This window comes from Neoarius graeffei, chromosome 14 (assembly GCF_027579695.1).
Source record: "Neoarius graeffei isolate fNeoGra1 chromosome 14, fNeoGra1.pri, whole genome shotgun sequence".
NCBI lineage: Eukaryota > Metazoa > Chordata > Actinopteri > Siluriformes > Ariidae > Neoarius > Neoarius graeffei.
Window position 1 is genome coordinate 67618840 of NC_083582.1, and position 27434 is coordinate 67646273.

Genomic DNA, 27434 nt, shown 5'->3' on the forward strand with positions numbered 1-27434 from the left:
TGTGTCTTTTTTTCTTAAAAGAAAAAAAAGCAAGAGCTATATAGGTGTGAAAGCAAACTTTCACACCGAATTGACTTATTTAAAAAAAGAAAGAAAACCGTCCTCGCTCAAAAAATGAAGCATGTCAAGCACGATGGAAGGAAATTCAAGACATTTTCTGAATCCCCCCCCCCCCCCCCCCCCCAAAAAAAAAAAAAAGTAAAAGTGTCTAAATATAGACACGCTCTTAGTTTTATATTGTGGATGTTTCATGTCCAATAGCAATGAGCATCGTTAACAGGATTTTTCTTTTTTTAAATAAAATAAAATAAAATAAAGGAAGTACCTGAAATGTATCATGAGTCCCTGATCCGTTCTCTAATCTGAAATATATATACACTACCGTTCAAAAGTTTGGGGTCACTTTGAAATGTCCTTATTTTTGAAAGAAAAGCACTGTTCTTTTCAATGAAGATCACTTTAAACTAATCAGAAATCCACTCTATACATTGCTAATGTGCTAAATGACTATTCTAGCTGCAAATGTCTGGTTTTTGGTGCAATATCTCCATAGGTGTATAGAGGCCCATTTCCAGCAACTCTCACTCCAGTGTTCTAATGGTACAATGTGTTTGCTCATTGCCTCAGAAGGCTAATGGATGATTAGAAAACCCTTGTACAATCATGTTAGCACAGCTGAAAACAGTTGAGCTCTTTAGAGAAGCTATAAAACTGACCTTCCTTTGAGCAGATTGAGTTTCTGGAGCATCACATTTGTGGGGTCGATTAAATGCTCAAAATGGCCAGAAAAATGTCTTGACTATATTTTCTATTCATTTTACAACTTATGGTGGTAAATAAAAGGGTGACTTTTCATGGAAAACACAAAATTGTCTGGGTGACCCCAAACTTTTGAACGGTCGTGTATATATTTTATTTAAGCACAGGCACTCATACGTGGTCGTATGCAATGCAAACTTATCCATTGGGCCCATTGGAGTCATTCAAAAAAAAACAAGGCTATCCTGGATCTAGAATGACGTGAGTTCTAAGTATGTAAGATGTAACCTGCAAATCGTGCACTTGTTTTGGGATTGTCCATCTCTGGTTGGCTACCGAGAAGATATTTTTATTACACTTTCAGAAATAAGTGGTACACAGGTTGAACCGGAGCCCATAACAGCATGATTCGGGGCCCCTCCTACTGTGCCAAAATTCAAAAGGATATGATCTACTTTGTTGGCGAGACGACAAATTTTGTCGTCCATCCCATAGCGCTATTTGGATTAAAGACTGCATCGAACATACACTGAAGGGGTCTGTGAATAAATTCTGGGGCCCTTTTTTCTCTGATGTTAAGCGACTGGATTTTCCTGCAATTTTTATTTTATTTTTTTTTAATTGTCATTCTTTTATTTCTTTTCTAGGTGTATGGGTGCGAGGGCACACTGTATTTTGACGGTGTAAAAACCTTAGAATATAGACTATTCATTTGATCTGGTTGACCTGTGAAATAACTGAAATATCCCAGGAATGTATAATTTACAAGTGTGATTATTTTGTAATGCAGATTATACTAAAACTCAATACAACGAAGTAGAGGGAAAAAAATTAGCACAGGCACTAAATAAATGACTATTTATTTTCATCCAACTAGCCCTGCATACTAGCATCCCCTGTGTCCTGTTCTTATTCGTCAGTTCTGACTTCCTCGGTGTTTCTTCAGTACTTCTGGTTTCTCAGACATACCATATCCTGCTTTAACTACAGACATACTGAGAACTTATTCATTTAAAATGAAACAGACATCAAATCACGTGGAAAAAAAAGCCATTTATTTCCTCACAACTCATCTTTCCGCTGTGATTTTTTTTTTTTTTTTACCTTGCTAGAAAACAATGACAGGACTGATGCTCGTGTGTTTTTAGGTTATTTACTTAGCTGGATCACCTCTGTGGCTCTCAGTGAGCCTTGACAGTGCTCAGAGCTCTCTCGGCGCTCAAAGCAATCCCCCACAGACTTGCGCAACGTACACGAAGCCATGAAAGGGTGCAGAACGCTGCTGTCAGTCAGCAGTGGGCCTGCTCTAATGGATGAGCTGTTGAAAGTGTTAAGGCACTCACACACACACATGCGTACACATACAAAGGCCCATCCTGAGCTGTCGAACACCAGGTTGCGTGTCAGAAGGTTTGAAAAGAGCCGATGCGCGAGGACGGCCGTCGCCGAAGGTCTTTCATGTTCTCTCGCGCTCCTGATAAAGAGCTGTAAGGGTATTATGAATTAATAATGCTGGTGGCGTTCTCAAAGCCTCACGTCATGTTTGTATCTGAGAATCATTCCGGTGCAAATGTGTTTGGAGGTGTTTACCGAGGAGGAGGCGCGTACCTTTGCTTTAAAGGTTAAATCAAATCCGAGTTAACAGGGGGGAAGCCGCGGCGAATCCGCTGGGAGAAAGAAAGAGCAAAGAGAATAAACACGAGCTCTTCCGACGCATGGAAAACTTCACAGCTCCGACCTGCCGATTCGTTTTCCCCATGTTATCGTCTTCATTCGGCACAGGTGTGCATAGGATCTCGTCAGCTGCATCCAGAGGTCAGGAGCATCACTGTGGGACTTTTATAGATGTACAAAATGGATAATAATAATGATAATAATACAAAAATGTATGCAAAAACAACCAGACACAAGAACAGTTTCTTCCCTCAGGCTCTCTGTGATGAACAGCTAAAATCCAGATTCATATAGCAGTAATATCACTTGCAAAATATCTGCACACTCGTACTGTCATTCTGTGCTCACTGTTACTTATATATATATTTTTTTACTTATTTAAATGTACTATTCATCTTTGCACTATGCACCATATTGCACCAAAAGGGAAATCCTTTCTGTGATGAACAGCTAAAATCCAGATTCATATATCAGTAATACCACTTGTAAAATATCTGAACACTCATACCGTCATTCTGTGCACACTGTATACTTTATATTTATTTAACTATTCCATACTTGACTTACCTGGATTACTTTGCACTATGCACCTATTTCTGTTGTTGTTGTTTGCTTGTTTGTTTGTTTTGTGTATACGCTTTTTTATCTGTTTCGTCCTATGAGAGCTAAGTGAACCGGAGTCAGATTCCTCGTGTGTGTTCACACACCTGGCAATAAAAGTGTTTCTGATTCTGATGCCAGAGGAAAAGGAATATCTTCAAGGTGATATTACACAACACAATGCTGATTTTTTGATCCATGACATAAAGCGTTCTTTCAGGAATCAGTGAACAATATTCACAAAGCAGATTAGTTTCAGAGGTGACTCGGTCGGTTATCAGAGACGTCAGGACATTTCTGAGATCTAAAAAAAAAATAATAACAAACTGCGTATGGATTTCAAACTCTCGTTTAATTGGCTCAATCAGTGAAATCAAACAAATCACTCAACAAAATTTCAAATCGACATCAAAAAGCTGCGCTCAACAGATGTTCTGAGGAACTCACTGAATCTAAAGGAATAACAACACGACCAGTTTGCAGATTTGTCCATTTTATTGTGTGTTTTGTTGCCATTCCTGAAGTCCCTGTGTCGTGTAACTGGAAATGAATTCAATCTCTAAAGGGGTGTTCACACGGCACATATTTGCATAGATGCTGCACCGATGTATTTTGTTGCGATATATCTTACACCGGTGTAAATTTTGTGGAGCGTTCACACGTCACAAACCTGCTTACTAGAGAGAAGCGTGTTAGCACCGGTGCAACCCCACTTGCGTTCACACGGCAGTTTTTGTGACCGTGCTATACGATAGTAATAATGCGGAAATGAAATATGCGCATGCGTGAAAATGCACTTCCTTTTCCTGCCTTGTTTGTGATTGATATATCGAAAAACCATGGTTTATACTTCTCCAGACAAACTTTCTACGTTGTGGTCTATCAGACACCATAAAAGGGTAAAAGAGAGAAAGGAAAGGTTGCGCAAGTACAAGAGAGCACGAAAACAACGCATTCTACAATTCATTCGGCAACAAATCATGGCCATGTGGACGGTTGTCATGGCATCACCAAGCGCCACCCTTACAAAAATTAACCATGGTTTTACTATGAAAACTAACCATGGTTTTACCATGGTTGATAGTTATTCATGGTTTTCAATCGTTTCAACCCAATTGTTTGGGCTAAGATAACCTAGTGTTGAGTTCGTGCAATATTAGCCCAGTGGTTGGGTTAAAGTTGAGTTATTTTTGACTCAGTATTTTTAGAGTGTATTATTATTGTTGTTGTTTAGGATGTACTACATGCATTTTACCTCAATGTTCACTTAAATTTTTAGGTTCTAAGTAAATGTTAATGTATCTGGGCTGTTAATCGAGATCCTTCTCTACAGCATTGACTGTTGGACGAAAGCATGGTAATACTACAGTTAGTGCATCCTTATAAAAACCATACTATCCCTTTTTAAACTAATTTCATAGTTACTATGACCTATTACACATACAACTATGATGCTACCACAGCTACTGCAGTACTATGGATAAACCACAGTAATGCTATGGTTGGTTCATAGTACTTAGAATCACCATGAAATACCATAGTAGAACCATGGTTACTACCATGGATGAACCATAGTAATACTATGGTTGGTTCATAGTACTTAGAATAACCATGAGATACCATGGTAGAATCATGGTCACTACATAAAAACCATAGTATAACCATGGTCACTACATAAAAACCATGGTAAAACCATAGTAAACCATGGTAGATTTTCGTAAGGGCGGGAAAACAACGTGGATGAAGACACGTATGCAATGCCCGTATGTAATCAACTCTCCTCACGCGTAGCGAGTCTACCCCTGTAGCGTTCAGACGTCCCATTTTATATCGGTGCTGCCCCGCAAACTAGCATTTACTCCGGAATAAATTTCTTAAACCACCTCCCGAGCAGGGTTAGATTTGCACCAGTTTAAGCAGCTTTCAGGGGCTACACCGGTATAACTTTGTACCGTGTGAACGCTCTACCGGGACAGCCCCGGTGCTACACCGGAGTAAAAGTTGCCGTGTGAACACCCCTTAAATCACAGAGTCTTGATTTGAGGTTTTACACCATTCTCACATGATGAAACAGAAACACTACAATCATGTACGACTGAATTGTTCAGAGCAATTGTTCACTAATTAGGCTTTTTGCGTTCCTTTTTTCTTTTACATGTGTACCCACCCCCACGCTCATTAGATTTCCTCGCTGTTCTGTTGTTTACATGTTTGCGGTCTGCTCTTAACACTAACTGGAAAATAAATCCCATAAACGCCTGTGCAGTAAGGTTTTCAGCAGTGCGTTCGCTCTCAATGAACAAAATTACACTAAACAACAAACACACTCTTGGCTCGGGCCCTGTGATCAAAGCTTTGGCTGCCTAATCTAGCCAATTAATCTATTTATCAGCAGTGCACTAATGAATATGCAGTCCATATGCTTTTTTTCTGACACGCTGCCTCCCTCCAAGTCTGAAAGTGGGACAACGCTCTGTGCGGGTGATGTGTTCGGCAGCACAGTCATGCCATAGTTCATCGCCGAGCTGCTGAAAGCAGAGTAAATGGAGATTAGTGCGAATGAGTGCCTAAAATCTCTCAATCACATGCGCTCACAAGCCGGCGTGCACTCACACAAACACGCGAACGCACACATTCACACACGCCCGAGATGAGAAATTGAGGGTAAAGGCTTTGGAACGCAGATGTTGAATTTCACTGTTTAATTTAAACATTCTGCCAGGTTTTTTATGCTCCTTCTTCACTGCTTTGCCACCTTGGAGGTCCCTAGCCACTCGCTGCACCGCTGTGCAAAGCTGCCAGTGATTATTTTTAGCTTTTGCTTGGCTTTTTTCCCCCTTTTTTCCACAGAAAACTCTCATCCTCTTTCTCTGTGTTAATAATGTAGGATTCACACATCAGAATTAGTTTTGTATTGTTCAAATACTCAAGTGGAAGGTGAGCCACCTCAGACTGCTAGTTTCTTAGCAAGAAAAAAAAAAAAAAAACTGCTCATGGAGTCTTCCAGGAATAAATCACACATTCATGTCAGATATATTTGGGAAGATAAATATCACACAATCCTTTCCTTTCAGATACATGGTGTGAGTGTCAAATAAAATTCGACAATATAAAAGGAATGCTACATGTTCTCGAAGTTGTCTAATCCACGGAATCACTGTCGTTTGTAAAGAGAGAAAATAAATCTAAATGCAAAATCCATTGACTCGGAGATTATTCATGACGATAAATAAATATCCGGCTCAAACGGTTTGCCACGCAAGCATGCACGTTGCACGTTATTGGATGCATCAGTGATGTTGTCCTGCTGAAGTCTTTATCGAAGAGAAGGCGGCTCTCGCTCTTTCCTTTTATAAGCGCACATGTATGGCGTAAAAAGAACTCTCACCTTTATGAGACTACCTCTTCTTTATGACCGCTAAGGGACTTGGCAACGGAGTAGGCACTTTCCAACCTGCTTCCACACAAAACCATGCAATTCAGCTTCCCGAACACTTCTAAAAACCCTGCTGGAATTCATTCGTGGAATTGATGGAAGGATGTAAAGGATGAGAGCAACAGTGCAGAAGCAAATCAAAGCATGATAGGCAATGAACGTGTTCAATAATATAATATCCAAAAATAAATACTGCTCATTGTAATTAACAAAGGTTGCATTTTATATATATTTATATATATATATATATATATATATATATATATATATATATATATATATAAAGGGTTTTTTTTAATAATTATGCATTGACCAACAGTACACATGACTACAAGATGACCTGATATCATGGTCATGTAATAAGACACGTCCCTGAGTGATTTCACCAGCTCACCCTTGTGTCATAACCAGTGGGATATGAACTACAACCTGCTATTGCAATAAGGGAATGGGTGAACCTTCACCGCCACACACACACACACACACATATTCCACGAGAGCAGATGGAGAACTGCATTTAGATGCAGCAGAACAGTCACTATTAATCCCACTACGCACATTTACAATTCCTCACATTTACTGGGTCTTGATATACAGTAGGGTTTCATTTCTGACCTTTTCAGCAACAGTCAGGAGTGTTTTCTGAAGAGGAAAGTCACATCATGATGTTATATAACACATTTTCCCAGACTTACTTACTTAAATAAATGAATGAATGAATAAAGCCCAGTGTTTCAAATTCACTTCTTAATAATAATAATAATAATAATAATAATAATGAAGCTACTACACTCTGGGACATGTCAATCCAAACTGATAAAGAAATGAAGGCCAACAGACCAGATATAGTCATGAAGGAAAGAGTTTGTCTCCTCATTGATATGTCCGTCCCCACCGAAAGAAACACTTCTCTAAAAAAAAAAAAACTACAGAAAAACTCTCCAAATACCAAAGATCTAGAAATAGAAATTGAGGGAATGTGGGGTATGAAGACCACAACCATACCAGTGGTCATAGGTGCTCTCTGTCTGGTCAAGAAAGGGATTGAAAAATGCACCAACAAAATCCCTGGGAACATCAGGATACAAGAAATTCAGAAGCTCGTCCTCCTCGGCACTGTTCACGTATTAAGGAGGACCTTATCTATCAAGTAGATCCATCACACCCTTATGGTAGCCCAAAGTCCAAGGGATGGCCTCGGCTCCGTGAGCGAACAGAGCAGGACGTTAAGGAAAAATTAATAATATGAAAATGTGTGTCAAATGTAATAGAAAATAAACAACAATAAGAAGAGCAATTCGAAAAGAAAGACAGGAAAAAGAAGAAGAAACCAAATCAAGGTATAAATTAATTAGTCCTATGCACATAACTATGAAGAAAAAGAAAAAAAATCCCAAATTTTATAAACACGTGTAAAATGTCTGTATGGTCACAAACCATATTAATGTTGTACTGATACTGCTATCCTGAATATGGAATAACTATTATCAATATTCATATTGATTCTGGAGATTCTAACCCGACATTATGCCACAAGTGGAATGATATAGTATATTAGCTTCATATAAATCAGCATGACATGGGAGTGATGCTTGTATTTGCTAATGTTAGCTAAAATGCTTTATTGAATCGTACATTTCCTGGACCTAGATATATTATTATTGACATAAATTATTTGGTTTTGCTTGCCAAGTTAGATAAAGAACATTAGGAAACACATGTCTGTTGCTATTATCTGTATTGGCTGAGCTTCAGGACGTCCAACGATAGCCAAATATCAGCAAGATATCATATGAATGCCATAAACTCGACATAATCCACTGACCCTTACACATGACTGAAAGCAGCTGTGCTGGATCTGGTGGGGAAAAAAAAAAAACCTCTTGAGAAAATTGTTCACTAAATTGTACTTTTAATACTTTTTGTGCGTATCTTTTACATGGGAAGGTGTAGGGTATATATTACCCCTTTAAACATTTACTCTAATTGAATTAAGGCCCATTATCTTGATACCGTAAATCATTTGTAAGGTACATTATATCCACAGTTCATGTTTTTATTCTGTACATGCATGCAGATGTTTTGTCAATATCGCACTGACACAATAATGCTCATGCTAATTACAGGAGTTACATTTGAAATGAACCTGACTGTTAATAGTTTTAAGAATACTGTATGTAAATGATGCTCGAACACATATTTGTTTAATGAGGATTATCAGGACTGTAATTACAATATTGCATTTCATTCCAACAGCACTGCTTTCTGTCATTCAGTGCAAAACATGTTGGATTTTTTTCTTTCTTCAGAAAGAATTGTAAGGTTGCAGGTTAAGAAATTTGACGAGTCGCATGGTTATTCATAAAATCTGTGCATTAAAAAAATAAAAAAGCTACTCTATAAATATTAGAAAAAATAGTTGCAGGATGTGCAAGAAAACTTGAATGTTATAACATGTTATATTTTACTCCTCAGGCTTTTCATCTTACATTTGTCAGAATGTTTGAGTGATGCTGAATATTCAGACCCATTTAAAAAAGAAAAAAAAAACAAGATTATTGAAAGGATTGATGATGCAAAAAGTACATTTTGTCATTTGCACCACCTTCTTTATCGCATGCACTCTTGTTTAATGCTCCAAGACATATTGACATTATATAATACGAGTAAATCAGCATCCCTGAGCTAAAATTTATTTATTTATTTATTTATTTATTTATTTATTTATGTATTAAATTTTGGAAAAATGCAGTAAAGCATTAAAAGCAAATCGAGAGGTTTACGTGCAGGTCAAATGCGCAGTATTCATCTGACCTGCAAATGCACAGTATGCAATGAAGTATGGGTTTCGATATCAAGTGCATACTATGAAGGTGTGCATTTGATAATCAAGGATATTCACCATCACCACCATCATCATCATCATCAAATCTGTAAGATGTTTTCATTTATTTTATTTATTTTATTTATATTTGTATTTTTTTTCTACTTGAGCAACATTTGTATATCAGTAAGTATGTATGGTATAAATAAAATATAAATAAATAAATAAATAAATAATTTCAGTTTCGGAAAATGTCTCAAGCGTTCGACGTTTCAGAAATATCCAGTAGATTCGAGGTTTCCAGTGTTATCATGTTCTTTCCTACTGCTTGATTATTACTGACTAAAAACACATTCATCACATCATGTATACAACTTTTCTTTTTTTAATGGCGTAATATAATTGCCCCCTCATATTCCAATCTCATAGACCTCCAGGATAAAACCACAGCACTAGCCTATAACTGTTCACTAAATACATGTCTGAGATTTGATGAATTGTGATGAGTATTAATGATGATGATTGTTATTATTATATTATTTACTGTGTTGTTTGTGAGGACTGGGGCCCCTGATGTCCCGGTGTGTTAGATCATCCGTCCTGTCTGTAGGGGGCGCCCTGTCACCACACAAGAAGCACTTTTTCCACTTCAACATCTCACCGAGTGAACCTGCAGAAAGTGTCGGTCGGTGTGGCTGAGTTCTGGTTCATCCGTGTTGAACTGTTTCTTTTTAAATTCACTGGGAAGTTTTGGACCATTTTATAAAAGAAGGTCAAATGCGACTCATCAAGGACAGGGAGGTGTTTGGATTTGGAGCTTTTGAGCTGTGTTTAAATTAAATAACTCACATTTTATATATATATATATATATATATATATATATATATATATATATATATATATATATATATGTGTGTGTGTGTGTGTGTGTGTGTGTGTGTGTGTGTGTGTGCGCCCCCGGACCTTTAATTACTGCGGTAAACTTTTTTAATCCCGGAGTTTACAGACAAGGATCTCTGAAGTCGGAGTGAGGTGGGGCCCTCTTTTCCGTCCCTATTTCCACTGGATATTTTACATGTTAATTATCTCGAATGGCTCTTGCTTTCTTTATTCATATTTTCTCCGCTTGCCCCCTTTCTCTCTTCTCCTCTTCCCTCTCTTCATGTGGGTGTAGCCCGGGGCCGCGCCGCAGGCTCCCCTCTTCATTTCAACTGCAGAATGGAAATGCTAATTACACGGCGGCCGAGCCCGACACACACACACACACACACACACACACACACACACACACACACACCTTTTTCATTCAAACTCATTCCAAATCAGGAAGTCTTCCTCAAACTCAATAATAATAATAATAATAATAATAATAATAAGTCTATTCACATTTCTGACTTTGACGCACCAGCTGTTTGCAAGTGTGTGTGTGTGTGTGTGTGTGTGTGTGTGTGTGTGTGTGTGTGTGTGTGTGTGTGTGTGTGATGCATACAGATGTTGCGTATACATATTTTCCGTTATCATTACACCAGCCTGTAGGTTTTACGCACACCCTTTGACAGTATATGATTTCATATTAAATGCAGCAGCTGTTATGCCCTATCAAAGGTTCTAACTTCATTTCCAGTGAGTGTGTAGCCGAACTTCTAATTGCTGCCTGAATTGTACTGGGACATCTGGACTGAGTGTATCAAAGCCGGCAAAGCGCGTCCCAGTGGCTGCCGAAAAAAAAAATCATCTGAGTTAATTAGCGCGATGCATGTTTAATTAAAGCCAATTACAATATCTAAAATTACCTAATCGAAACCTGTTTTTTAATACAGTGAGGATGCCCTCAATCCCTGCTGTTCATCACACAATAACAGCTTCTTTCTTTCTTTCTTTCTTTCTTTCTTTCTTTCTTTCTTTCTTTCAATAAAATATAAAAGTAATGATGGAATGGACGCAGAATCCATCCATCCATCCGTCCATTCATTTATTATTATTATTATTATTATTATTATTATTATTATTATTATTATTATTATTATTACACATTTTGTGCCACTGTATATATTTTAATACGGATATAATTAACCAAATAAATTAAGCCTAAAACCTTAACCGCATCTGATTCCCGGCGCATCAACTCCATGTGTCTGTAATAAATAATTTACATTATATGCAGATTAAATACTGTCCTCAGGCTGACTTTAATCTAAAGATCATCCAAATAAAAAAAAAGCCAAATCGTGTAAATGCACGAATGTATGTCTATTTATTGAAGAAGTGTGCCAACATGTGATGGGTTCCTGAGCTCAGGTTTGAAACTGCATTACACAATCCGAGCAACAGGAGGCGCTCTTTATCAAATTTCAAATAAATGTCGGCACGGGCAAATTAAAAAAAAAAGTGATGCAAATGTTCGCCTTTGGAAAAATAATCTTCATTTTCCACCTCTTTCCTTTCACAGTTCCTTTCCACATGCCTCAGAGATCATTAACACGTCTGTTACAACTCCTGGTTTCACCGGGTTGGATAAAACTGTTATTCTTTCTTTCTTTCTTTCTTTCTTTCTTTCTTTAGAATTTGCGGGGAGAAAAGTGTTTGCGCTTTATATTTTTGGCATAGTTTGCATTAAAGTCTCCGTCCGATCCATACTAAATAGATAAAAAAGTAGATAGATAGATAGATAGATAGATAGATAGATAGATAGATAGATAGATAGATAGATAGATAGATAGATAGATAGATAGATAGATAGATAGATAGATAGATGTTTGTACCTGCGTGTACAAATGTATATATCTCCCTAATTCTAGAAAAAAATATTTTTTAGAAAAAAAAATCCAGCTCCAGATTGTATTTCTTTATTTATGCATGTATATCAGATTATTTGTTTATTTATTTATTTATTTGATTTCATTAACTACAATTACTATTAACGGGGAACTAGTCCATTTATTTATTTATTTATTTATTTATTTATTTTTACTCGACTTAAACCATTAGAGAAGCCATTAGTGTTGATGATCAGCTCGAGCTGTGACGAGCGCGCAACAGTTTCAGCACCACAGCGCTGAATGATTGATTCTCTCTCTCTCTCTCTCTCTCTCTCTCTCTCTCTCTCTCCAAAATGTGCTCTGGTTATCAACATTTGACCACTTCTCACTTCTTTGCGGCTCAAATCCCTTTTTTTTTTTTAAATTATTCCAAACACTCGATGTAAATCAAACGGATGAAGAATGATGTGCTTGTGATAGTATTTCATGCAGTCATGTGATGATTAGTTAATAACTAGTCAAGTCTCCTTCCGACTGTGTATGAGCCCGGTGATGGTAGGGGCTGATACGTGGGCCATAGATCACATCCCTCACACTGGATTCGTGGTGAGGTGAGATTTTTACACTCGATCAATATAAACACACATGAGGTCAACAAGTATGCCTGGTCTGTGTGGTATCAGAGAAATGGAGCTTCGGATTTGGTACAAATTCCCATATTTCTCCATGGAATTTCACTCAGAGGAAATATTTCTGGTCATTCTGTATAGAGAGGAAACAACAACAAAGACTTTGGGCGTCTTTTGTGGCCCAAGTCTCATCACCATTACTTATAAAATACCCAGTCTACTGTAGGACACCATGATAGTGTCAACTCTGTTATAGTCACCATAAGCGCAACATGCCTTTGCAGGAAAACCCAGAACTGTAGGTGTGGCACTAACAGGTTATAGTGTGCTATAGTGACACACAGCCTGCAGATCCAGTACGGTGGTACTGGGTTTTTGCGCGCTGACTGCGGAACTGGTGAAGTGTGTTTAGTGTGCCAGTATGCACATTTGGAACCAAGCCATTAAGACTGGTTTTATGAATGTGGTGTACTATTTAGTACGGTAGGTAGGCTAGTGTGAGGGGGGTTTGGGACGTGGCCGAGACTTTGAGGGGATTTGGTGGCTCGGGCACGCGCGGAGGTGGTGGGGGGCGCCGGTATGACGAGCAGAGAGGACAGCTGGGCAAGCGGCCATGTGAGCGACCACTCCGCGACATCTGGGAAACCTACTGGCGCGCGGCACGCGCGAATCGGTTGATGTCGCTATTTAAATGCTAATTTTTTTTTTTTTTTTTGGAGGTCGGGGATCGTCGGAGCCTCCGGCCCGTAAATGCGCACAAAAGGAACATTTCGTGTGCACAATAAAGGAGGGAGGAGGGCTCGTCTCTTTTCCTTACGAGAGGCGAACATACCGAGGAAAATCTTATTCAGAGCTGCATGAGCAACTTTCTCTTTGTGCGCTGTCGGCTGTTAGCACACTTCTAACATAGGAGAAGATCTAGGCGACACAAGACAACTAAATCCACCCACACACACACACGCAATTATTATTATTATTATTATTATTATTATTGATGATGATATTCGTTTTCAATAATTTGATACAAATTATTTATAAAAAGGATAACAGCAATCTATAAAAGCGAATTAAAAAAACCCCTAAATAATCAATAAAACGTCTGCTTTAGGATACTGTAATCCGTTTGTAACAGTTTTATATATTAGCAGGTGTCTCCTGAGTGATATTTTATCAATAAATCCGATAATATTTTACACATTAATACATAAGGCCTAGATTTTATGAGTTTATGGGGAAAAAATTTTGACTTTGTTTTTATTCTAGCCAAAGCAATTAAATGATTACAAAGAAATAATAATAATAATAATAATAATAATAATAATAATAATAATAATAATAATAAAGAAAGTATTTAAGCTAAAGCCATAAAACTCCAGCGTGTGCTCACAGCATGTCGGAGTGCAGAAGAAACTTGGCGGATTATTGTATTTGGTGCACACGCTTCGCTTTCGGCTCCAGATGAGGCTGGAAAATGAGCCGAGATAGATGCAGGCGGAGCAGCTGATTCTCTCTGGCCAGATGGCTCCTGAACACAGATTTGCATTCATTTTCGCCTTAATATCTTCCAAAATAGAGGGGCAGCTGCATTTGTTGTCAAATAAGGTTTAAAACTCCCCCCTTTTTTTTAGGAGGGGATCGTTACCTTCGCGATGGGATTGTTGAACTTTTCTCCCCTCCTCCCCTCCTCTCTCTAGTCAACAGTATCAGCTTTAAACGGATTTAGGCTAAAACCCTAATTTGATAATCAGATTGAAATCGCTTTGGTGTGTAATCTGTATTAAAGATACTGTAGATTGCGGTTAGCCAAGCAGAGAGGAACTGTGAGGGGAATTTAGGCACATATAGGTCATATGATGATGATGATGATGATGATGATGAAGAGGAAGAAGACAGAATGCAAAGTGATTTGCATTTCCTAATCAATAATATTTTTAATTAGGCTACATGTGCTGTTGCTGCTGCTACTGTTATTGTTTTTGTTGTTGTTATAAAGGCACAATTTCCTTAATGAAATAATAATAATAATAATAATAATAATAATAATAATAATAATAATAATAATAATAATAATTGACAAGTAAACACACACGAAACAACACCGAGTTAGTAACAAACACTCTCTACAGTATATTTTATAATAAATTAATAGGCTTACATAGAAGTGTTTTATGCATTTTTTTTTGGGTGTCTGACACCGAATTAATTAAAGACTACTACTACTACTACTACTACTACTACTACTACTAATAATAATAATGATAATAATAATAAGTTATATAATATAATTTTATTACTTACGTATTTAACTGGAGGAGCAGGCATGTAATGGACATTTCAGACGAGCAACAGCTTTGCTAATTCACTTATCTTTAGCAATAGTCATTAACCCCCCAACACCAGCACAAACAGATTGCTCTCCCACTCTCTAAAACACACATCTCTCTCCTTGTCTTTCTCTCTTTCTCTTCTCTTTCCCCGCATCCCTCCCTCCAGTGCGCTGCGCTCCGGCTCCCCAGATAACCCACATCGGAGTCTCGATTTTCAACCATTCATTAAAATATTAACATCAATACACACCCTGCCAAGGAGCAAAAAAAAAAAAAAAAAAAAAACAGAAACACCTTGCACTCCCATATCACAAAACTAAATAACCACTGGGCGCATTATTGTCCTTAAAACGCTCTATTTATTATAAAAAGGGCTGATGGAGCGAGAGGGTGGACGCAGCGGATCCCTCGAGTCCTTCCACAGTTTTCAGATGCAATTTTAGCGCTATTTGAAAAAAAAAAACCAAAAAAAAAAAACGTCGCGGTTTTTCTGAGCATTTGTGCGCCTTTTGGAAACGTGTGAGGATATGTGTGTGAGAGAAAGAGAGAGAAAGTGAGAGAGAGAGAGTGAGAGTGTGTGTGTGTGTGAGAGAGAGAGAGAGAGAGAAAGAGAGAATGTGTGTGAGTGTGTGTTTTGCACACTTCGCAACCTTTTTGGTAGTTGTGCACGTTATTCTTTGCCCAAGTTCAGTTGCGCATGTGGAGATGATCAGCACATGGGGGTGAAATAATAATAATAATAATAATAATAATAATAATAATAATAATAATAATAATCTACAATCGTCAAATAGGCAGCATGATTTTGAACTAAAATTCAGTCCTGTTATTGATCAGTGTGCTTTGTATCTGAGACTCCAGCTCTGTTTGACTTTCATAGCGACACAGGGACCAATTAGGCATCTGCGATATCCGTCACTGTCATTTGCGCGACACGGTGATTGAGCGGATGACAAGGGCCGGTAAATGATTTTATTCTGCGTGCATGTGAAAGCACACCGTGCATGGATGCACCTAACCCTAACTGCCCTCCTTATTTGCACAGCTAAGAGATAAATGCACAAGCGTTTTTTTTTTTTTAAACATGAGGCTAATTTATTAACCTGCCTTCATTTTGCGCATTTATTGCTAAACATAACCAGTTTATTCTCATGGCGCACACTTGCATGCGAAATCCGTGCAGGATTGTTTGTTTCCCCTCCCCTGATTAGCTCGAGCTCGTTTATGTTTTGAAAAGGTGAATAGGAAAGTACATCTCGCTGTCTGCTTGGAGTGTGTGGATGTGTGTGTACTCACGCGGTACTTGGGCAACGCCAGAGACCGGAAATGTCAGACCCCTTCTCGTCCATATATGGTCAAAACCCCGCCCACAGCGCGTCATCGCTCTGACAGTGCGGATCCCGCGGGTCTAGAGTTTTGGCTCCCGGGAAAGGCTTCAGTCCTAGGGGATAGAGGGCTGAGTTTTGTACGCTTCCATCCATTCCGAGAGACGCTAAAGGCCCCCCTCATCAAGCTCTCTCCCGCGTCCGGGAACACCTCCGCGCTAAATCATAGTTTTTTTCCCGTTTATTTGTCTTTTGGAGCTGGAGCGCCTTGCCAGAAAGTGGTCGATTCAGCAGTGTCCTGAAGCTTTTTTTTTTTTTTTTTCCTGTAGGGATGATGACACGAGCCTGAGAGCATCATCACAGCGCAAAGTTACAAGAGATGTTCAACTGACTGGTTTTTTTTTTTAAAGAAAGAAAAGTAAAGAAGGAAGAAAAAAAAAGAAGCAAGCAGCAACATCCAGGTATTTCGACGAGTCCTCCAACGGGATCTCGATCCAAACAAGCCGCTGAGAGATCTTTGACAGAGAATCCTCCACTCACTGAAACCGTCCATGTCGTGCCAACGCAGGACGCGCTGAACAAGGAGCCGAGACTTGTTGTGAACTGGCTTCTTTTTTTTTTTTTCTTCCCCTCCTTCAAGAAATCCCGACCAAACTCTGTTAGAGTGCGTGTCGTGGAGCGTCCTTTTCCTGATTTTTTCGCTTTGACCTCGTCGGCTGGAGCTGGTTTGTGCGCACGCCGCTTTAATGTTTGGGATTCAGGAGAATATACCGAGAGGGGGGACGACTATGAAAGAGGAGCCGCTGGGCAGCGGCATGAACCCCGTCCGATCTTGGATGCACACGGCCGGGGTGGTGGATGCTAACACAGCCGCCCAAAGGTACGTCTGCCAAATCGTCCCGATTTTTTTTTTAAATTTTTTTTTCCCCCATGCATTTCTCAGACCAACCCTAAATCCCCACTTATGCCATGTATCAATTACGGTCTCCCCGTACACCTCTCCTCTGCCGCTCATTACATCATATTACTGCTGTTTAAGTGACAAATCAAGATACTCTCCCGGTCACTTTCCACCAGCTTAGACGCTTTTCCCCCCCTGCTTATACATACTGTATCTATTTCGTGTCCATCCATCCATCCATCCATCCATCCATCCATCCATCCATCCCTCCCTCCCTTGCTCCCTTGCTCCCTCTGTCCCTACTGTTTAACCGACCCCGGTTTGTCATCTTTTTCCCCCGCAGTGGAGTGGGTCTGGCGCGGGCGCATTACGAGAAACAGCCGCCGTCCAATCTGAGGAAGTCCAATTTTTTCCACTTCGTCTTGGCTCTGTACGACAGACAGGGTCAGCCCGTCGAGATCGAAAGGACAGCTTTTGTGGACTTTGTGGAGAAGGAGAAAGTAAGCGCCGCTTTTTTTTTTTTTTTTTGTATTTTTTTTGGGGAAAATGCCGCACGCAAGATGATCTCTTTTTTTCTTTTCTTCCTCCCTTCAAGTGCACAGAACTTACAGGGAAACGCACATGCTCCCAAAACAGTTCTGATTTAAAGGGAGGATCAGAGGCATTTTATTATACACATACTCCTACATAGATATAACATTTACACATCTACATACCTGTGAATATTACAGGGTGCCATCATTCAGAGCTAACTGTGCAGAACAGTGTCAAAGCGCACCATTCCAAACTACACTCAAGTGCCAAAACAAGACTTAACGCACATTAGCCTGAATAATAATAATAATAATTCAACAACAACAACAACAACAGGCTACTTATTCACAGAATCTCAACCATTCTAGACATTTACTCTTTTCATAGATAAAGTTCATGGACGCTTTATTCCTTACTGTCCATGCGTAAAAGGAAAACAAGATATTCAGATATTGAAATAACAACAACAACAACGATAATAATAAAGAATAAAATGAAACAAACAAACAGAAATAAATAAATTGAGAAAACATCCGTCTGATTGCCACCCGTGCTTATTTTCAGGAACCAAACAGCGAAAAAACTAACAATGGGATACATTACAAACTACAGCTTTTATACAGCAACGGTAAGTCAAACTTCTCCATACTGATACTGACATTGAGGAGGGAGCAAGGAATAATAATAATAATAATAATAATAATAATAATAATAATAATAATAATAATAGAATAGGATATACAGTAATTATCCAGCAATAAACAACATAATCATACTAATAACAATATTATTTATTTATTTATTTATTTATTTATTTTAGATTGTAGCCTAGTGCTTTTTACTAGTCAAGATATTTGTTATGGAAGTTTTAAAATACTCCATCACATTCGACAAATAACTCTTTAGGTGTATTATTATTATTATTATTATTATTATTATTATTATTATTATTATTATTATTATTAATGATTTGAGCTCAGTGCACCTTTCTGCTGTATTATATGATATGATATATGATATATGATGCCACCTTTCTAGTGTTTTATGTGATACTGAAATATAAAAAGAAAAGGGGGGGAAGAGGAGAAAATGATAAAGTGTGGTTAATCCATGGCGCTCACTGAATGAAACATTTCCCACAGGCGTCAGAACAGAACAGGATCTTTATGTACGGTTAATCGATTCCATGACAAAACAGGTAAGAGAAATTCTTTTTTTTTTTAAAGAAATTATTATTATTATGATTATTGTTTGTGTGTGTGTGTTTAGGTAAGTTGCCTTTCCCCTTTCACTCTGTGTAAATATCTATTTGTTTGCTGTTGTTGCTTGTGCATGCTTGATGAAATTTGGATTTTATTTTAATATTGATTTATTTTTTTGCGTATTTTTTTTGTGCGTGTTGTTGTAGGATAATTTAGTGTTAATTATTAACGGGGCACTATATATAAGGTAGGATGGAAGGAGGAAAACCCCGACATGACTGAGTCCGAGCTTTAAACCCCGCGCCAGGGAAAGAGAGGGTATTCAGGGTTCATGAGCGGCTGTTTTCTAAATGCGGGGGATAAAACGAGCTCTCATTCTTCCCTCCTTATTATTCAGCTCGTATTTAAGCTCTCCATGCCGTTCATATTTCTTTATGATTTACTGCCTTGGTGGAGACAGTCTGATGGATTTGATTTGCCCTGCTTTAGGGTTAATCACGGCGCAAAATCCTGCGCATGGAGGTTTTTTTTTTTTTTTGCGCGAAATTATTAATGCAAGAATTATTCATGCACTCTTTTTAACACTGAAACTTCTGATTTAAAACAACACCCTTAAATTATTTACAACACTCATAATCAGATCCGCACAATTTCACATCTTTGCATAATATATATATATATATATATATATATATATATATATATATATATATATATATATATATATATATATATATATAAAGATGATTTCGGCTGTTTTCCTTATTAATTGTTCGTGCATTTATTACCTGCATTTATTTACGCTTATAAAAATCCTCTGACGTATAGCCTGAGGGTCGTGACTTCTTGCTCTGTATGCTTCTAGAAAGAGAAATAAATCCTGAGAGAGCCACTTGAGTTGATATTGTACCGTTCCCTCGTCATGATGTCGCATTTTAACCGTCTCATTTCCTTCCATCATGGCCACGTTGAAGAGCTAGACAAGTTGAACGCTCTGATTTGGGTTTTTCCTATTTTGCTTTGGACAGCTTCACTGTGGGTGTTGCATCTGCGATAGAAATTATAAATATAGGCCGTGTCCTAATTGGTGTGAAAATGATCAAAGAGTCAATGGCGCTGAACAGACACTTTATGGATTTCCCGTATTTACTCTCTCTCTCTCTCTCTCTCTCTCTCTCTCTGTGTGAAGGGAAAGGAAAGGTAGTAGGAGGTGGTGGATGGGGGGAAGTGGGAGAGGTGGTGGTGGTGGTGTGTGAAAAATAAATCATGGCTGTAAGAACAGATCACAAAGTGCCATCAAGGAGTGCAATAACTTTCTCTCCTTTAAAAAAAAAATAATGACGCGTTACAAATGTAAGCTCATAATTAATTTATTATGCAAAAGAAAGAGACGTTTTAATCTTTAAGCACTGCATTCTGTGCGCGTCCGTCTGTCCGTCTGTCTGTGAGTCTTGTTACTTCATACAAGGAATGTCGGAGATTTATCATCCCTTTAATGTATTAACGGCTTTAATTTTGAGAGAGAGAGAGAAGGAGAGAAGGAGAGCGCACCTCCAGCTCTGCGCCATCTGTTAAAGCCAGTGCTCAAAAATTACTCAACCGTACCCCCCGACACCGTGATTTTATCTAAAGCAACGAGGAGGGGAAAAAAAAATCATTGTTAGCGACTCAAAAATAAACAGCAGATTGGCCATTAGCACTTTTCCCCCTCCAATGTGTGGCGATGATAGGCGCGGTGATGTGTGCGCTCCCCGCGCCCATCTGCACCCCGAGCGCCTTTAATGCACCAGAAGCATTTCCCTCTCATCTCCTCAAATAAAATGCAGCGACGAGCTAAACGGTTAGCATATGCGCCTCTTCATTTATAAAGTGCTATTAATGTCACATTATTTATCATCAGAGTGACGCGCCGGGCGCTGATATTAATTTCAAATAGAATATGCTTCTCCATCATCACTTATTTATGGACATAACAAAGGTCATGCCGTATGGGAGGCTTTCAGGATCAATTATGAAATTATAAACTCGCTCCTTTATATATCCACAGACATGCACTTTCTTTTATATTTAAACCTTTTTTACATATTATACTATTTATTTCTGTGTTTCGAAAACAATTAGGCCTGGATGGATAGGATTGATCTGCTGGTGAAAATATAAAGCATGGGCAATAACACGACGCAGTCCTTCTTTATTATTATTATTATTATTATTATTATTATTATTATTATTATTATTATTAATTTACCTGCATGTCATAAGCTCACTATAATCAAACTAATAAAAATAATATTAAACATGTTATATCATTCAGTTTTTGGTATTAAGTTTTGCTCACTAATTTTTTTCCCTCCCCATCTCTCTCTCTCTCTTTCTTTTTTCTTTCTTTTTTTTTTTTTTACCCTCAAGGCTATTATTTATGAAGGCCAAGATAAAAATCCAGAAATGTGCCGAGTTCTTCTCACACATGAAATTATGTGCAGGTAAGGAAAACATTAATTATACACACATTATAAATGTGTCATATATTTGTGCATTATTTTGTCCAATAATAATAATAATAATAATAATAATAATAATAATAATAATAATGCACTATATATGACGATCACTGATTGGCCTGGATACACTGAGCAGCATGCAGATGTTGAGAGGATTTTGAATTGTGACTTACAGTTGTGAAGTGTGCACTATTGCACAAAGACTAAAACAGAAGCAGGTCACTGATTTTTTTTTTTTTTGGACCGAGGCTTATTGGATTGCGCAGAATTGTTGCTGAAGATTTCAAATTTGCTCCAGATGCAACCTTAACTTTTGCGTCATTCAACATCATAATAAAGACCTATTATTATTATTATTGAAAGTTGGACTAAAGGCAGGTTGCACTAATTTGATGTCTTACCGTATATAACCCTGAAGTCAAGATGATTTAGGAAATTGTACGTCAAACAGAAATGGGAAAATTGTGACAGAAATAAAGGAGTATAACCAATCCAATTTTAAGCACTAACATCAAGCATCAGTTACAGGCCCAAAGGTCATGCTGCATTGCCAGCTTCTGCTTTAGTGCCATTAGTCCTCATTGATGTGCTACATTCACATCACTGAGCTCTTTGGTATTAACATACAAAATACTCCTCTTCCTGTGTGCTGCCGTTACAGAGATAAGACTCACATTGTTATTGACCATTCTTGTGGCTTGTGCTGTGACTAGGCTACATACAACTTTCACATGTGTGTGTGTGTGTTTTTTTTTTTTTTGTGTGTGTGTGCCGTGCAGGATTTTTTTTCTTCACTTTAATCACTTTAGCTGTCAGATTAAAGGAGCTTTACATATTTTTCTGTACCATATGGTGAGAATTTGGGCATGTAACCATTATACAAGTGTGCTTCTCTCAGTGCAAGAGGCACATGATTTTTCCCCTTGTATCATTTCAGCTTTAATTAAAGCACTCATAATAGGAGCGTCATAGCAGCCTCAAAATGGAGGCATTGGCACATTGTGAAAGATTGATGCAGGCTTTTGAGTCTGTAATTAATAAGTGCCCGACAAAAGCACTGGTTGAAGGTGGCATCTTGCATCCTCTCCAGATATAACAGCTTGACAATTAGAGGTAAACAAAAGGCGAAGCTGTGAAAGTGATCCTCCTGCCTCTTGGCATTCCCCCCCCCCCCACCCCCACCCCTTTCCCAGTTCTCTGTTCAGCACCAATGCAAACACCGCAACATGTTGTTCCCCGTTTCGGCACAGCGGCGCCCGATTTGGGGATGGCCAGCCAGCCAGTCAGCCAGGCAGCCGCCTCCACCTCACGCTATAAAGGGAAAGAGCAAATGACGGATTTGGATTCAGGCTCTAGCAAGACAAAACACTCGCTTCCTGAACTGAGACCAAATCTTACATCGCTGCTGTTGTTTGTTTGTCTTTTTCCTGAACAGCCGGTGTTGTGACAAGAAAAGTTGCGGGAACAGAAACGAAACCCCTTCAGACCCTGTGATCATCGACAGGTAAGGGCCCCTCTCTCGTTTCTGGTTCCTGTTGTCTCTGGGTGGGTTGTCTTTGTGTGATGGGTGGTGCAGCCCCGTGTTTTGGACTTTGCACAGGTGGGTTGACTTGGAAACCTAGGGGTGTCTTCAGGGAGTGTGTAATTGCTTGAGGTACCAGGGGAGGCAGTTGCTTTAGCCCTTCCTCTCCCAGCAACGAGCCATTTATTCCTCGAGAGCGGCTGGCTTTAGATTCACAGCTCTCCCTCCTTCATCCTAATTTGTTAACAAGTGCATCATTCGCCTCCATCTCCTCTTCCCCTGTTATCTTCTCCGTAGGCTCTAGACGTGATGCTCACAGCTTCCCACTGTCCTTGTTTCTCTTATAAGGTGTGTGCACGTGCGCGTGAGCTCCCATCCCGTTACTCCTGGGTAATGAGAGATGTTTCTCAGCTGGTTGTTGCTGCTTCCGTGTTGATAACATTATCAAGTTTAAATACATCGTCTCCTGCAGGACCAGTGATTGATGTTTTCTGCTCTCCCCCTCTTCTTTTTAGTTCTGTTTGATTTCCTGCAACTTTATGTTGGCTACAAACATGCAGCAAGTCTTGGAGTGCTTTCTTATCACCAATTATCTTGGCAGAGTATACAAGCGTGGAGAAGACGAGGGCAGATCTGAGGAGTAGGGATGTGCCAGAGCACTGCCAGGGCCTCTTGGAGATTAGTGAGGTAGAACAAGCCCACCATGCTCCATAAAGACAGCACGAACAACTGGCACTCTGTGCCAGAGAGCAGAGCCTTCTCTCTCTCTCTCTCTCTCTCTCTCTCTCTCTCTGTCTCTGCTCTGTTGATGTTGCAAACTTATCTCCCCATCGTGAACTTTGCCGTCCACCGAGCGAGAAATTAGATTGGGGAGAGAAAGACAGCGAGTCGCGAGCTGAAGCAAAATACGCGCCACCGCTGGACAGCAATGCTAATGTTTGACTAGCTGAAATAGCTGTTTGCTTAGTGGAGAATGTTTGGTATCTGACAGAGGGAACATCTCTCTTATTAGTAATCAAATAGGGACTGCCAGTTGCTACTGCCACTCAGCACAAGTGTGTATGTGTGTGTGTGTGTGTGTATGTGTGTGTGTGAAGCGTTGGAAAAAAGGACTCACTGCCTCAGTGCTGAATTTATGGCCGTGCTCGCATACTTTGAGCACGATGAATTTCCTCCCATCACACGTCATATGGTTATGGTTCGGAAATGCTGTTCTGCATGATAATCAGTTTTTACAAGCATTTCCAAAGAGTGATATATGAACAGCAAGTACACTTTATTATCGGGATACATACTAGCAAAAAGTGGAAGCATATTTATATAAAATAAATCATTTTACGACCTATAAAGTCGTGTTATTTAAATTTTTTTTTTAAAAATTATTATTCACCATCTTGTCTCTGAGTAAAATCAGCGACTGACTTGACACGCGCCCTGATTTCTTCCACATCACTGACTGTAGGATTTGAACAGACCTGCTGATGTGCAGCTCCAGCTCCAGCGCGTGAGCAGTAATTAGTAGCAGGATGTTTTAAGAGAAGGTTGAGAATTATGTTACACTGCCCTGTAGCGGAGAGGAGAGGGAGAAGGAAAGAGCACGGAGAAGGATTATAGGGAAGTTGTTTCCATTTTTGGAGCAAAAAAAGAAAAAAAAAAGAACCATGTCTCACTTCCTCTTGGTAGTTCCTGGGATGTCTGAAATCCAGTGAGCTCTATTCATCTGCTGAGCTGAGCTTACAGTATATATTTACCTTCAAAGAGACACATGCTGAACACTGTACAACAGGGCGTCATTGATATTTAACGCACTGGCTCTTCCCATAAATTGCTCGGCTTTGTATCCTGCCTAAATAGAGTTGGAGGGATCGGGTGTCTGCGCTTTGTGCTTCAATCTGGTGAACAATGCGTGTAACACTAGTAAAATAGGAAAAGAGGAACAGTGGAGGAGGGATTGAGTCTCAGGGAAAGAGACTGCGGCGAAAGGAGGAGATATTGTCGTAAGTTCAAACAGTGGATAGAAAAGCTCACATTTTCATTGTGGGCCACCTGAAAAGGCTGGGAGTATCGTTTTCATCCGTTCTGCGCGATCACAAAGGCAGACGTGCTTCATTAGCCTACTGCATTGTCCACATATTGCCACTATGAGCAGATGATTTTATCCTTTTTGCTCCCAGAACTCTTAGAACGGGGCCCTGAAAAAAGTGATGAAACTTTAACCTGGAATGTGAAGTGCGAGTCCGGGTGGGACAAGCGGCGAAGGGCCAATTCCTCTGCACAGAACGCCTTTTTTGCACTCGTTTCTGTCGGCCAAAATTGTGACAAGGGGATACGTAGATATGAAATGATTGGTGTCAGGAACAGCGAGGCCTACGTGTGCTCATGTTCAACAAGCGCTTGGAAATAATGGTTTGCGTGGACATGCAGGGGAACGAATCTAGAAAATGAATGGGGGGATTGTTTAGGCAGACAAGGGAGGGCCGATTATGTTACAATCAAAACATTTAACTGGGGGGAACGAGAGAAAGAGAAAGAGAAGGGAACAGAAAGGAGGAGACAGAGAGAAAGAAAGAAAGACGGGGATGAAGAAAGAGATAGAGATAGAGTGGAGAGAAAGTCTTATGCAGCACAGGTCTATGCTGACCAGAGGAACTTGTGATCCATTATCGATAACATTCTCAGCACCATTTTCCCAGATGGCACTCAGGGCAGGCGCGCTGCTCGCTGGCACGGGCGCGGGCAGTAACTGGCACCATCACGCTGCTGGCATTTTCAATGGAGTTTAAGAGACTTATCATTCCAAATGTGTCCTATTTTCCTGTAGGCAAGCCAGACATCTGTTTATCCTATTTTCTCTTGGACTTTAGCACAGCTTGGGAAAAAAAGAGAGAGAGAGAGAGAGAGAGAGAGAGAGAAAAATAACAGCAAAAGAATGAAAAGTTGGTCACATTTAACAGCTGTTGCAGAATTGCAGAATCGATCTCAGCGGATCTTTAAATATTTCACCTCCCACTGCTCTGGCATAGATTATTCATCTAAGGGGATGTGTAAAGAAGGTGAAAAATAAAGAGAGAGTATGAGAAAGATGTAACGCAGAGGTCTGTAAGTAAGTGATGGATGCTACACAGGCTTTCAGAGACAGGTTAGTGATCATGTGAGAGTGTGTCAGGAGAGGATTGTGGCTTTATTCTGTGGCTCGGCGACGAATAATACTTGCCACTGATCAGGGCTTTCCTAGCCACCGATCTCCCTTTCACTTCCTGTCACAGAGGTCAGGACAGCCTGACCCCTGAGAGATCCCCCCATCCCACTCCATGCAACTGAATAATGCATGAGATTGACTTTTTTTTTTTTTGTGCACACAGTTGTTTGCTGGACCGGTTTTCATCCTATAGCTTATTCTTCCACACAGCTGCCTGCACCTGTTCTACTGGGTTCGGGCGTCATTTGGGCCTGTCGCTGATTTCATTTACCTTTCATTATATTTCCATATGAGGCGGATTACGGGTGATTATTAGCCATCTCGCTGATGTGCTAAGAGATTCCGGCATCCAATAATTTTTCCCTTTTTCCAAAAATCAACAAAATATCAATGACCGTCTGTGATATTTCTTCTTCTGATACTTAAAAAAAAAAAAATTGTTTTCCTCGCTGGCATGCGATAGCCTAGGTCTTCCTGATGAGCTCTCCTCCCTCTCTTCGGTGTGCAGATGCTCGATTGCGGCTCGCTCCGAGCTCAGCTGAACAAATGCCAGCATTTAGAAGGTCAGAGCTTTTGTTGGTGTGGGGAGAAAAAGAAGCGCTATGGAAATGAGCGGAGGCAAAAAAAAAAAAAAAAGGATATTTAAAACCTAAAAATTCAATTCATTGTCTCTCTGTTAATGCCATTTACATATTTGGCTGCGTCCCGGGCTGTCGAGGAGGATTTTGGAGACGTCTTTAATTACATATCAGCGTCGGAGCAGGAGAGCAGGATGTGATGGACCTGGAGAGAGACGGTTTGTTTTGAAACGCTCCTGAATGGCAGGCTTTCACAGACTTGTGTGGAGGGTAATTAAAAGAGTGTTAAGTGGAGAATGGTGCTCTGTTGCTCTCTATTTCACTGTCTGTCTCTCCTGTAGGAAGCAGCAGAGGGTTGCTCAGCTGTTACTGTAGCCTCTGGCCATTTCAGGTCTGCATCTTTTTTTTTTTTTTCTTGCTCAGGTGACATTCAGATATGGATGTGTGGATGTGGTGTGGAAGTAAGTGTGCTTGTGAGTATGTGAGCTCATGGAAGAGCAGCTTTTCATGTGTTGCAGAATTGTTTTTAGAAATGGTGTGTGGAAGAGAGAGATGGGGGAAAGAGAGGGGAATAAAGGAGCTACAGAGAGAGAGAGAGAGAGAGAGAGAGCTTCATTAGTTCTGATTAATGGCCGAGCAGACAGCAGATATATCTCTGGCCAG

At 39.5% G+C, this 27434-nt stretch overlaps 1 protein-coding gene across 14 annotated transcripts in view; it reads left to right on the plus strand.

Annotated features, from left to right (window-relative positions):
* Nucleotides 1–16439: 16439 nt before the first annotated feature.
* Nucleotides 16440–27434, plus strand: part of ebf3a (EBF transcription factor 3a) — a 142756-nt gene continuing 131761 nt past the window's right edge. For all 14 annotated transcript variants that reach the window (XM_060940256.1, XM_060940262.1, XM_060940258.1 and 11 more), the window contains exons 1-6: nt 16440–17214; nt 17579–17735; nt 18334–18397; nt 18912–18967; nt 21381–21454; nt 22908–22976. In XM_060940256.1, the coding sequence (XP_060796239.1) occupies nt 17081–17214; nt 17579–17735; nt 18334–18397; nt 18912–18967; nt 21381–21454; nt 22908–22976 (554 nt within the window). In that variant the 5' untranslated portion in view covers nt 16440–17080. The remainder of the gene's footprint in view (nt 17215–17578; nt 17736–18333; nt 18398–18911; nt 18968–21380; nt 21455–22907; nt 22977–27434) is intronic.